General features: G+C 37.8%; 1 protein-coding gene across 4 annotated transcripts in view; it reads left to right on the top strand.

Moving 5' to 3' along the window:
- Window positions 1–13315, top strand: part of LPAR1 (lysophosphatidic acid receptor 1) — a 63553-nt gene that overhangs the window by 32617 nt on the left and 17621 nt on the right. For all 4 annotated transcript variants that reach the window (XM_025165182.2, XM_025165181.2, XM_088129987.1 and 1 more), the window contains one exon: window positions 6348–7095. In XM_025165182.2, the coding sequence (XP_025020950.1) occupies window positions 6348–7095 (748 nt within the window). The remainder of the gene's footprint in view (window positions 1–6347; window positions 7096–13315) is intronic.

Raw genomic sequence — 13315 nt, forward strand, 5'->3', positions numbered from 1 at the left:
AACTGAAATCTGTTTCATGTCATTTAAACCCATTGTTTCTTGTCCTGTCTTCTCAACACTGTGTTGTTGCACTGTGTTGCAGTGGTTAAACAGTAAGACTGGCACTGGAGAGACCCAAGTTTTAATATACTCTCAGCCATGGATTTTAACTGGATGACTATGGGCCAGCCACTCTCTCTCAGAGAAATCTATTTCACAGAGTTGTTGGTGGGGATGAGGAATGGAAGGAGGGAATGCTATGTACACTGAGCTCCTGAATGGAAGATGGGATACAGGTCACCCAAATAAATAATCAACTCTGACACAATTCTGCCCAGTCTTCTGTATGATAGCCCTTCAAACACTAGAAGACAACCATCATAGCTCCCCACAGTCTTCTCTTCTCCAGACTTAACACTTCTAGCAGTTCCTTCTAAGATTTTCTTTCCAAGCCCCTTCTTGATTGCTTTCCTGTGGATACCCTCTAATTTGTCAATGTCCTTTCTAAAATGAAGTTAATAACATTTTATTACAGCCATTGGCCAATGAAGTCTAAAATGAAGTGACCAGACTGCATTTTAGGACCTCAGTATTCTAGGTGTGAAGTGACCAATGCCTTCTCTGTCACAGTGCCTGGCTTATGGAACAGCCTCCCCTCGAGATCAAGGGCCCCAACCTTCCTGGTCTTCTGGAAAGCTGTGAAAACATGACTCTTTCCTCAGGCTCTGGGCCAGGATGTTAGTTGAACCTGATATAGGTGCAGATGGGTTGTGAGACTGTTATAGGGCCACAGCTATCATTTATTTAAAAGGTTTATATAGCTGCCCTTTTTGTAATAATGACTCTGTGTAGCATACAAAACAGTAAAAAAAAAAAAACCCACCCCAAACCAAAAATAGAATCAATAAAAACTCTGTCAAAACTCATGGCACCCCAGAGCAGCACTTTCCCATATATCCAGCCTCATCCTACCCCAATGCTATAACTAATATTATAATTATTTTTAATTTTGCTTGGATTTATGCTTTGATATTTTATTATATATTTCTTTTGAATTGTTGTTAGCCACCAGGATATGTATTTAAGATGTACATAAACTCTCTAAATATAGGCATAAATATATAGAGAGGAACAATTATTTCTCTTGATCTGATCTTCGCTATATTTCTGTTAATGCAGCCTTGGATCCTGTTTTTTGTAGCTGTTCCACATTGTTGGCTCATGTTCAGTTTGTGATCCACCAAGATACCCAGATTCTTTTTGCATGTATGCTGCTCAGGATGGTCCTCCCTCCATTCAATACTCATACCTTTGATTTTTCTGATCAAAATGTAGGACTTTGCATTTGTCCTTGTTGAAACACAGCTTGCTGGTGTCTTACTCTTATTCCAGCTTGTCAGGACCCTTATGAATCTCAAATCTCTCCTCTAAGGTGCTTTCTATTCCTCTTATATTAGTGTTTTTGGCAAACTTGGTAATCACACTTTCTAACCCATCATCCAGAGAGCCAGTTTGGTGCAGTGGTTAAGGCACCAGGCTACAACCTGGGAGACTGCGCGTTCTAGTCCTGCCTTAGGCACGAAGCCAGTTGGGTGACCTTGGGCCAGTCACTCTCCCTCAGCCCTAGGAAGGAGGCAATGGAAAACCACTTATGAAAAACCTTGCCAAGAAAACTGCAAGGACTTGTCTAGGTGATCACCAGGAGTCAAGACTGACTCAAAGCCATGCATACATACCAAACTCACACATATATATCTTCCCTGAAAGTTCTGTAATACGGCCCAGGAGGACATTATCCAGAACTTCTGCCTGTTTTGATAGTCTGTAAAACAAAATAATTATAATTATAATAATATATTTTTATGAATACTGTATTCTTACCCAGATGCTCTCAAGTGGATCTTCACACTCAGATTCCTGAATCTTAGTGCATGTTTGTACTTTCTTCACACATAATGCCACTCCTCCTCCCTTTTATCTAATTTAGTCCATTTGAATAAGCTATTCTGTTCAGTCTTGGCATTTCATTTATAACCTTTGTCCCACTTAGTCATATTTGCCTTTCTGCATTAAGACTTCTAATTCTTCTTGTTAACTCCCCATACTCTATGCATTTATGCAGAGGGACTGAAATCCTTGGGATGTATCACTTGACTTATTCCTTCCTGTATTTACATGCTCGTTATTATGTTCCTCCATAGCCTGCATACCCTTCCCAGTCCTGTTCCTAAGACACAGCAGTCATACTATTTTCTGGGCTCTCTTCCTTATGCCACTGAATTTAAAGCCCTCTGGATCTGGTTTGCAAGGCGTTTTCCAGATACATTCTTCCCAGTTCTGGTGAGGTGTAACCCGTCTTTTGCCAGGAGTCCCTCAATGTAGAAACATATCCCAGCATCAAGTACGCAAACAGTTCCCACTTAGTACCATCTACATAGCTGTTCCCTTCCAATATTCTTCTCTCTTTCTGGGCCATGCCCTTTGTCAGGAAATTTTGAAGAAAAACCATCTGCATCTCCAGCTCCTTTACCCTGTTGCCAAGCGCTTTGTTGACCTTTGGAGTGTCTTCATGGCTATGTCTGCCTGTGTCATTATTCCCACATGAATCAATAAGTGGGACAGAACTTTGAAAATAAAAGGTGACTCTGGGGACTAAATATTGTTTCCTTTTTTAAAGCAAATAATGTCCTGTTCTTGAAATTTTCATTGGCACACACAAGAAATGCTCTTGCTTTTCAATCTGCGTTCTAAAAATCAAAAGTTAATATAATTACAGTATTGCATTCTGCAAACAAAAATATTGGCATATTACATATAATGCAAATTCTTTTACATATAAATGTGTGCAGTGCTTTCTCTTGATGCACAATGCTTTTGCACTATAAAGAGTTACATTATTAAAACATCTTCAAACATAAGCTCTTAACATCCCATATCAATTGGTGACTTTGCCAAAAAAAACTCTCTCAGGGACGAAGAAGTATTTTATTTTCTCTGGGACCACGGTTTTAATGCTGAGTTTGTAACTAGTTTTTGTTTCATTTTTTTTCCTTTCCAGATAAATTTATTAACTATTCTTCGTCAATCTTACAAAAGATTTTCTGGGATTGAAACTGGCATCATTTGAAATTAAAAAAAAAAATCTTAGGTAATATATTCATTTTAACAGTCACAATTGATCCTAACCAGGAGAGTTTTAAATTTTTATGCCTTTCAAAATATTAATTTCTCTCCATAACTTGGTGTAATTATTTTCAAATATATCTTTGTTACTCCCTGTCAAATACAGTCCCAAATATTTCACTGGGTTTCTTGTTGACTGGCCACCTGACTCTTTCTGCACAAAGCTTTCTTTTTCTTGGGATAAGTGTCTTATCTTTGCTTTTTAGGCATTAATTTTATATCTTGAGAATTCACCAAAACCTTTGTTTTAGTCAGTTGCCTTATTGCACTTTGCAGTTGCATAATGGGAAGTACTGCATCATCCGCATAGCATTTTGATGATATAATGAATTTCGTTCTATGCATATAATTAATGAATGAATGAATGATGAATTTTAAATTTTATGATAATTCTAAACCCTTTGTGTATTGAATATTTTGTCCTTTATCCACTATTCTATCTTCTTTTTTCCTTTTATTACAATAGCTATTTATTCTATTTCTTAAACGTTTTAACAAATAAACTATTAAATGTTAAATTACTAAATATTAAATTATTAAATATTAGAACGTCGGGCCGTTGATCTCTTTAGTCCACTATATTGATGCTGGCTGATATTCCAGGCAGGAGTTTTTTCAGCTGTTTCTGGAGTTGCTGGGGCTGAACTGGAAACCTTCTACACAGCACATTTGCTTTACCACTGCACTATATCTCCTTGGATAAAAAATAAGTCAAGCAAGCAAACTTGTGCAAAGTTTGTAGACGTGCCACCAGAGGATTCAGTTTAACACAGCTCCAGCAAGGGAGTATGCTATAACATTTTTATAATCTATAGGGATAAAAGGTTTGAAGTATTCCTTTCCGAGTGTGACACTGCATTTTAAGCTACTCATTTGTTGCTTCTTAAATCTCCCCAGCACATATTCTATTTTTCCCTTTCTTGAAAACCGATCTTTTTTTGATTTGTTTTTTTTATATATATAGTAATTTCAGAATGCATAAATAGTAAGAAAGGTCAGCATTTTCTTCCTTTTTTTTTTGACCAGTGGTTTGTGGATTGGTAATCATAGCTTCTAACAGGGACAGTGGCTGTTAGTAATCATAGCTTCCAATGAGATCTGTGACCTTTTGCATAAGTTGTATCAGTTCCTAATTTTTTTTGTCAGTAAGACATATATTCCCTTTGCTATGTATCTTGTCCAGTCTGGGAGTTGCACATCTTAGATCTTACAGTTGCTGAGGTTGAAAAGCACTGCTCTAGACAAAAATTCAACAATAGCAGGAATTCTTAGAAAGGTTATAAAAAGAAGCAAAGAATTATAATATTCTTATATTCATATTTATTTATTATGAAAATATAAGTGAACACCAAGGTACACATATATTGTGCATTTATGCCAAGGACAAGTTTTAGGCAGTTAGTGCAAGGTCTAGATGGACATTAAGATATAATATAGGAAACAGAATGGATCCCAGAAACTTCATATTGCCCCAAAATACAGACTATAGTTCTCTGATTTATGTTGGACAGCAGCAGGAGAAACACACATTTCCCATCAGTAAATATTTTATTTACTTCCCATAAGTAAAATATGTTAAGCTTGAAAGTTTAGCAGAAAACAACCAAGCTCAGAGAACCCCAAGGACTCCACAGTTCAACCCTGAGCTACACATATTCTCTTAGCACATTACCAATCTCTAACACACAAATAATAGTTTTCCTGTTTTTTTTATCGTACTTATGATAAAGCTTCAACCTGTATTATTTACAATTTTACACAGTTAAAAAAAATAATTAATGATTTGCAGAAGAGATGCATATATGAAATGAGGAGGGCTGTGTAAAAAGTCCAAGTGAACATTATTTTTAAACAGAAGAAAAGACTTCAGTGTAATATCCACATTGTGAAAGAGTAATGGGAAGAGGAAAGGAGATGAAATATATAAATTTCACAGTCCCCAAAAGAGGCTGGATGACAATGAGGTGTCAGTGTAGTGATAACAGATATTTGCGTCTGCCTCTCTCACAACCACCACCATCTCCATCCTATAAGTTAGATACCTCCATCCTGTCTTAACAAAAGACAAGCCTGAATTTCCCCCTTTTGCACTGCACGTTCACTCCAAATCAGAGCAGTTTTATTTTTCTGCCATTGACTTTCTGACAAGAAAAAAGGGGGAAAAAAACAACTGGCTGACTGTATATCAAGAAAGATCAGGAATTGCAATATTAATCTGGGTATTCCTACCATCAACACTAATTTTGACAAAGATGCTGTTTTCTGTAGTTTTCAGGCTGATCATGAATAATTGTTGCTGAAAAGATTCCGCAAGAGAGAGACGCCCTCTTCAGGGGTTCTTGTGTGAGAGCACCAAATATGAATAGGAATAAGGGGAATAATGTTCTGCCTCTCCCAGGCCATTCTCACTACATTTTACATATAGAGGGGATTGTGTGCAAAGGAGACCCTTTTCGGTCCATAGAGGCTCTCTCTGAGATATTAGAATCCTGATTTTAAAAGATTCTAAAATTCTTGATAGCGCTTCCACGGGTAGAGCTAATTTTCCTCTGCAAAAAATCCTATCTGTGTGATGAGGCTGTCAAAAATAGTGAGGAGAAGAGGTAGCCTGCTTCCTGTCTACAGAACTTTCACAGAAAGAAGATATCTGAAGAGGACTATAGTGAAGATAGTATCATTGTAAAGTTCCATTTCTTGAATATTCTCCTGTTGTACTGTGCAAGAAATGGAAAAGGTACTGGGTACATGCAGCAAGTCAGAAAATTATTTCAGCTTTAAGGGATTTTATCAAATAATCTGTTATTTTTATATGACACAATATGAAAGTGACAGTAGGTAGCTTTCACCAGCATCCATATTCATTAGTCAAAGTATCTTAACAATCAACAAGGAAAATTTCAAATAAGAGACAATAAATTGAGAGATTTAGCATATTTTACTTAACTGCTATTAAGTTATATGAACTCAGTTTCCACCAATGTACCCATCACAGAAGCATCTCACTATCATTTTCAAACTTTTTACAGCCCCAATTTTAGTCCTGAAATGTAATCACAATTATATACAATTACTATGGTTTTTCTTTGTTTTTTGAACTGCTCCACATTCTGGAGCAATTTTTCTTTCTCTGACACTTCAGTACTTTCTCATTCTAACTTCAAATTCTGCTTTCTGTTCTTTTCCAGTCTGCAGGCATGAGTGAACCTCAGTGCTACTACAATGAAACCATTGCCTTCTTTTATAACCAAAGTGGGAAATATCTAGCAACTGAATGGAACACTGTGAGCAAGCTTGTGATGGGCCTTGGGATTACAGTTTGTGTTTTCATCATGCTAGCCAATCTCTTGGTTATGGTGGCCATTTACGTCAACCGGCGTTTTCATTTTCCTATTTATTATCTAATGGCTAACTTAGCAGCGGCTGACTTCTTTGCAGGGCTGGCATATTTTTACCTGATGTTTAACACAGGACCCAACACTAGAAGATTGACTGTCAGCACGTGGCTCCTTCGTCAGGGACTCATTGACACTAGCCTGACTGCTTCAGTTGCCAATTTATTGGCCATTGCCATTGAGAGGCACATCACAGTGTTCCGTATGCAGCTCCATACGCGGATGAGTAATCGGCGAGTGGTGGTGGTAATTGTGGTCATTTGGACTGTGGCCATTGTCATGGGTGCTATACCAAGTGTTGGTTGGAATTGCATCTGCGATCTCACTCACTGTTCTAACATGGCACCACTCTATAGTGACTCTTATTTAGTCTTCTGGGCGATTTTCAATTTGGTCACCTTTGTAGTCATGGTGGTCTTGTATGCTCATATCTTTGGATACGTGCGCCAGAGGACTATGAGAATGTCAAGGCATAGTTCAGGGCCACGCAGGAATCGGGATACCATGATGAGTCTCCTAAAGACGGTCGTCATTGTGCTTGGTAAGTATCTTGAGACATGACTTTCCTCAAAATAGACACCATGTATTTCATGGAAATGCTACAAGTTAAAAGTATTTTATACTGTCATAATACAAATTAATAAGGAAAATATTTCCTATTCTAGTATTTTAATAGAAATATTAACTATTTTTTCTGTGATTTTTTTTAGATCTAAAACTTTTAAGTCATTGTCAGTTCCCTCAATATATTTTTCTGTTTTTAGATATTTTTCTTTCTTGCTGGATTATCAACCAATTAGGCTAACCTGTATTATGAAGGCTTTTTAAAAGAATGCCATCTTTTTATCACACAGGTGTAGGAGACGTTACCTTAACAATTTATATCTAAATTACAAGGTCTTCCCATATTTGGTGAAGTTGTAGTTGCAGAGGGCTCTGGAGGGAGTGGATTATCTGGACCCTTTTCAGTCAGAGTTCAGGCCTGAATATGGAACAAAATCCACAGTGATTATTCTCATGGATGACCTGTAGCAGGTCCAAGATAAGGGAAGTGTGACCCTCTTAGTCTTGCTTGATCTCTCAGCAGTCTTCAGTGCCACTGATCATAATATCCTTCTGGATTATATATAAGTGTTTGGTGGGGAGCAACACTTTTGCAGTTTTCCTCCTTCCTAACTGGTCAGTTCCAGCTGGGGGAAAGATGAGAGGTAAACCCTAGATCCTCTGCTAACAGGAATTGATAGTATGCCTCCTCTTAACATCTACATGAAACTGTTGGATGAGGTAATCCATGGGGATGAAGTCAGGTTTCATCAGTATGCTGATGATACTCAGTTGTATGGCTTCGCTCTGGGCTAAACAGGAGGTATGACTGAAGTTCCGTTCCAGTGTCTGGGGGCTGTGGGGGTCTAGATGGGAGACAGACATGTTTAGACTCTATCCCAGTAAAATAAAGTGGTTTTGGGTATGGAAGTCCTCCAATTCCAGAACTATTCCATCTTTGGCTCTGAATATGGTCATGTTTCTTTGTGCACAGCTGATTTCTACTCTGGGAGTCCTCCAGGACATATAGCTCCTGCTTGAAGTTGTTGAAGTTAGTTAGTTCTACTTGTGGTTAGGAGGGGCTTTGCACAAATTCACCTTGCACACCAATTACAGCCTTTCCTGGATCCAGGAGATTTTGCTCAGTGTCACTGATGGCCTCCAGTGTGGATTACTACAGTGTGTTCCACATGGGGTTGTGCTTGAAGACTATGCAGAAACTGCAACCTGCCCTGAATGCAGTGGCTCAAGCAATTGTGGATGTTAGTCAGTCTGCCCATGTAACACCTCTGCTCTGAGAACTGTACAGGTTGCCAGTTTGTTTCTGAGTGCAACTCAAGGTGCTAGTTGTCACTTTGAAAGTCCTTTATGGCTCAGGACCTGGCTACCTGCAGGACCACCTTCTCCTTGTTGTTTCTGCCTGTCTTTAAGAACTGGAAGAGAAATCTTCCTCTGGGTCCCAACTCTTAGGGAATGTCATTTGCAGGAATCCATGAGTCATGCCTTCCCAGCTGCTGCCCCCCTTCTTTGGAACAACATCCCCCTGTTAGGCTTGCTCCTCAGCATTTGGGATGTTATTTATTATACTGTTATTGACAGCCCCTCTAGGTAGACCAGACCAAGAAATCAACTCCACGGGAAGGGTAAAACTATTTTTATAGAGATTGGCTATAACAGAATCTTGTGAGTCTGTGCTGTTCCTCCCCCTCCTTATAGTTCAGTGAATTAGGGAGGTGTCTGTCTGAATTGCTTCTGAAGGTTATCTGGCTGTTTTGGACCTAAAAAATGCTTCAGCCCCTTGTTGGCTTGGCAACAGAGTTTGCATATCTCTGTCAGCGTCATCTTCTTTACTCACTACAGTTATATTGTGTAGTAATGTTTAGTTTTTAATCTTAACTACTGTTCTGGAGATCTGTAAGCCATTCAGAGTCAGGCAAATTTATTTATTTCTTTTATAAGAACATAAGCCTTGTAAAGTAAATAAACTAAATACATTTAATTCAAATTTCTAATACTACTAGGGTAACATGGAAAGGGAATTCCCTGCAATGGCATCTCTCCCACTGAAGTCTCAATGTATGTTGTTTAGTGTTAGTCACAACTAACACCTCTATGAGTGTCCCTAAATTTGCCACTGCCTGCTTCCTAAGGCTGAGAGAAAGTGACTGGCCCAAGGTCACCCAGCTGGCTTTATGCCCAAGGCAGGACTAGAACTTAAGAGTTTCCTGGTTTCTAGCTTGGTACCTTTAACCACTGTACCAAACTGGATCTTGACTCTATCATTACTCTGATAATAATTGTTAGGCTTGAATTCAACTTGTGCTGTTTCTTTCCAAATATATACAATGCACATCTAGCTCTGAGGTATCAGCCTCATTATACAGTCTGTTCCTATGATGCGTAAAAATGTATACACAGTAAATTCCCTCAACAAACCCTTTTCCCTTTCAATAAATTAGAGGTTCCCTTCTTGTATAACATTATGAGTTTTGTACAAATAAAAGAGTCCATTGGAATTGGGTGGTTAATAAATTTGAATAAATAAATGAAGTAATTTATACTGTAGTATTGTATTACTATGCAAGTAATTAAGGTGTGATATTTACATAAAAAATAACAGATAAACATGCAATATTATGGGATCAGAGTATTATGAGACACACCCTGCAGCCAATGAACTTCCTCACTTAATGCACCCTCTTTTCCTAGGCCTTGAACCCTGTTTTCTAATTACAAAGCAAAAGCAATGTACAGTTCAATACTAACTTTTCCAGACTACAAGATGCCTGAGAAGAACCTCCATTGGCATCAGTGGAAGTTAACACAAAGCAACGCTATCACATAGTGAACTATTTCAAAGGGAGGAAGTTGCAGACAAAGGTCAATTGTGTTAAACCCTCCCCATCTTTCAATCAAATATGAAAATATCCTCCACTGTTTCCTATAAGTCCTATTAATTGAAAGTCTAATTAAAATGTCTGTCTGCAGGTAAAAAGAGAATGGAATGTATGTAACTAATTAGAATGTGTTTATACATGTTTGAATGGATTTTATGTAGAAAAACATGTTGGAAAATTCATGCCCAGAGTGCTTTGTCCCTGCCCACTGCTATCTTGTATCCCCTGACATGTTTGTTGAGAGTGAATCTGCTTTTAACATTCTGTTTTAAGGTGGGGTACAGAGCACCCTGAACTTCAACTACAATTTGAAAATACTGTTTTAGGAAAGAAATACAGTGAAACAATTGGACTGCCTTGTTTATTTATTTATTTTTAAATTATTTCCTTGTGTATTTATTGAACAGTCTTTTTTACCACACCAGTCCAACAAGTATTTTTATCATTCGCTCAGGAAGAAAATTATTTGGAGGTAGGAAGAGAAAAGTGGCATGAAGTAAAGTCAACAATACTATTCTGGCTAGATAAATAGATATGTAGACCCACGTTGACACAGTAAACTTGTTGGAAACTTCCCTGTCCAGAACAGGTATTCTCAAAGGGAACAATCAACATTCAAATAGTGTATACAAAGACAAATGAAATTTAATTTTCATCTATCATTCTTTATTACTTAACCATCCCTGATTGTTCAAATAGACTTTTGTGCTGTGAATAATGTCTTTGTAAACTGTATTTATTATTAAAACTGATCTTTTTACCTTAGCCCAAAGTCCACAGCCTGGTCCCTTCCAAATATATTATACCAGTTCTGGCCCTAGTCAAGGTTGGTGGAAATTGAAATCTAACACATTTGCAGGATACTAGGAAGGGAAAGATTACATTCCTGCAAGCTTGGAGAACCCATCTTTATTTTATAATGCTGCTAGGAGAATTTAATGGATGCTTAAACAGCTGTTAAAATATTAGAAAAGAGGCAAGCTTTTCAAGGTCTCGAGTGGGTTGTTGAATAAGAGGACTACATAAATGCCTTTGAACTATTGAAGCATCATCATTGCTTGCAAGGCTGCTTTGGAGGAACTATCTCCTGATTGTCTCTGCAGGTCATGTGCATGCACAATTACTTTGCGTTCTGGAGAAAAAAGTGAAGCAGCTGTGTGCACACAGACCAGGATCAATATTTGAAGCAGCCATGTGAGCTTGAAAAGTGCAGCTTCTTCAGTCATTCCAAAAGAGGTGCTCCATTTGCGTGTCTATGCTTTGAAGCATCTTTTTGCATAGTCCTAATGAATAATAATAACTAAGTAGACAGACTCAGTGCATAGGAAGGAAGGAAGGAAATACTGAGTACATTTATTAGGATATAAGCACCTTTGAACCCAGTCATCTGAGTAAAAATATTTAACATGTTGCGCAACAAAGCAGTGAATGCTCAATACAAAGTCTGTTCTGCTGAGTTTTCAGAGGTCTCTATTACCTAGTTACAAATAACTGAACTTGATTAGTATCAGGGTTAACATATCTAATCATAGTAATGCTACCATAATGAACCCCACATCTATAGTTTTTGTTTTTTGACATGTTAGCTCATTTGAACCATGCTACCTATATTTATTTTGCTTCATTTATTGCAAAGTTGTTGTTTTTTTAGTGTTGGGAGCCTTATTATTGGAATCATTTACTAGGTCCACTATGTTAAATGACTGTGAATACGGTACTTTTATTTAGACTTTTCTAATTTAGATCAGATGAAAGTTAGAGTCAGATGTGTGGGTTCTTCTAAATTAAAATGTTTGATATGTTTCAGCAAATAGAAGTTTAACGTGCTAATTAGCCTTCATATTTATGAACTGCCATCATTAAAAGACCAGATGAATGGAAGATTCAGTGTTCTGTCTCAAGGATTTCTTTCTATGCAGTATGAATGGCAACAACAGCAACCTGTTTCGGCCAAGACAGTATTTCCTGGTCTTGGAAAACAAATCATCCTCTGCTGTTAGATGTATGTGTGGAAAATATTACTGAACGTTTATCTCCATGTTGCATGCATTGTTCCAAATAACCTATGGTTTATGCATCAGAAAGTTTGGAGAAATTGTACACAGGTTTTTGTAGTGGCCTGGCTGTTGCACCAGTATTTCAGACAAAATGAAATATTATTAATATGAAGGAAGGAAGGAAGAAAACATTTGCATTCTTTTAAAAGAAAAAAGATCTTCAGTAGATTGATCGGGTTTCATGGGAATTGGATAATAATGGCACAACTAAGCGCCAGCATGAAGGAGTACTGAAGATATGTACATAGAAACCTTCATTATGTGATTCATTGACTAATTCATGGCCAAAACAGGTCTAATGACAGCCATCCACATGCCTATACTTACAGAAGGCAAACTGGTTTTAATAGTAAAGAATATACAGCTCTTCAGAAATAATTTTAAGCACACACAGAAGCAAGCCCCATTTCAGTCTTGGTACTAGACCACTGAGAGTGTTTAAAATCAGAGGTTTATGACATCATTTCTGAATTTAGCGCCCCCCCCCCCAGCAATTCAAACGGCTTCTCTTTCTCCCTCTCTCTTTGAAGTCGCTCCCTTTTAATTGGGGGGAGGGGGGGAAATCTTTCCAAAGGACAGGAAAGTATTTTCCTACATCCCTCTGCACTTGTACAAAGGCCAAACGAGAGAATCTTGTTTATCTATTCCAGAAAATGCCCGACATTGTATCTGCCATTTCCTTCCAGCCATGCTTTGCTCTAAGACGATAGCTACCCTTTCTCCAGAAAGGGGGGTGGCATGAGTGATGTGGAATCCAGTCAAGTTTCACAAGAGGGTTCATTGTGTTTCCTTATGACTAAGACGACTTGAACCTCTGGCTGGAGCATTTCAGGAGCTGGCAAATGGCATCATCCCACAGAATTGCTAAAACGTTGAATCTTGGGGCAGAGTCAAAACAGAAGAGATTTCCCCATCCCCTTTATGCTCTTTTCTTCCCTCTGAGTAAAATATTTCAAACAGAAGGAAATGATTTCATAGTTTGATCACTTTTCTCTTTTTAACAAGGCTGCTTTTGAAATATCTAAAGCAATAGAGAACATAAAAACTCTTTTTCCACAGCATGTCTGTTTTCTCTTGAGACTACATTGGGTTGATTTATATAGCATACATAGGCATGAAAATGGACTTTGGGCAGGCGTAGATTCAAATTATAATAGGAGAGTTTGATATTTGAAATGTACTTTAGAAAAGAAACCTTGCAGAAACGTAGTTGGTGCAATTTATTTGTACTTCCAAAAGTCTGCAATCTTAAACATACTTTTCT

The sequence above is a fragment of the Python bivittatus genome, unplaced genomic scaffold (genome assembly GCF_059951505.1).
Source record: "Python bivittatus isolate LINGU-HERP-01145 unplaced genomic scaffold, Pbiv_v1 ctg000850_np1212, whole genome shotgun sequence".
NCBI classification, from domain to species: domain Eukaryota; kingdom Metazoa; phylum Chordata; class Lepidosauria; order Squamata; family Pythonidae; genus Python; species Python bivittatus.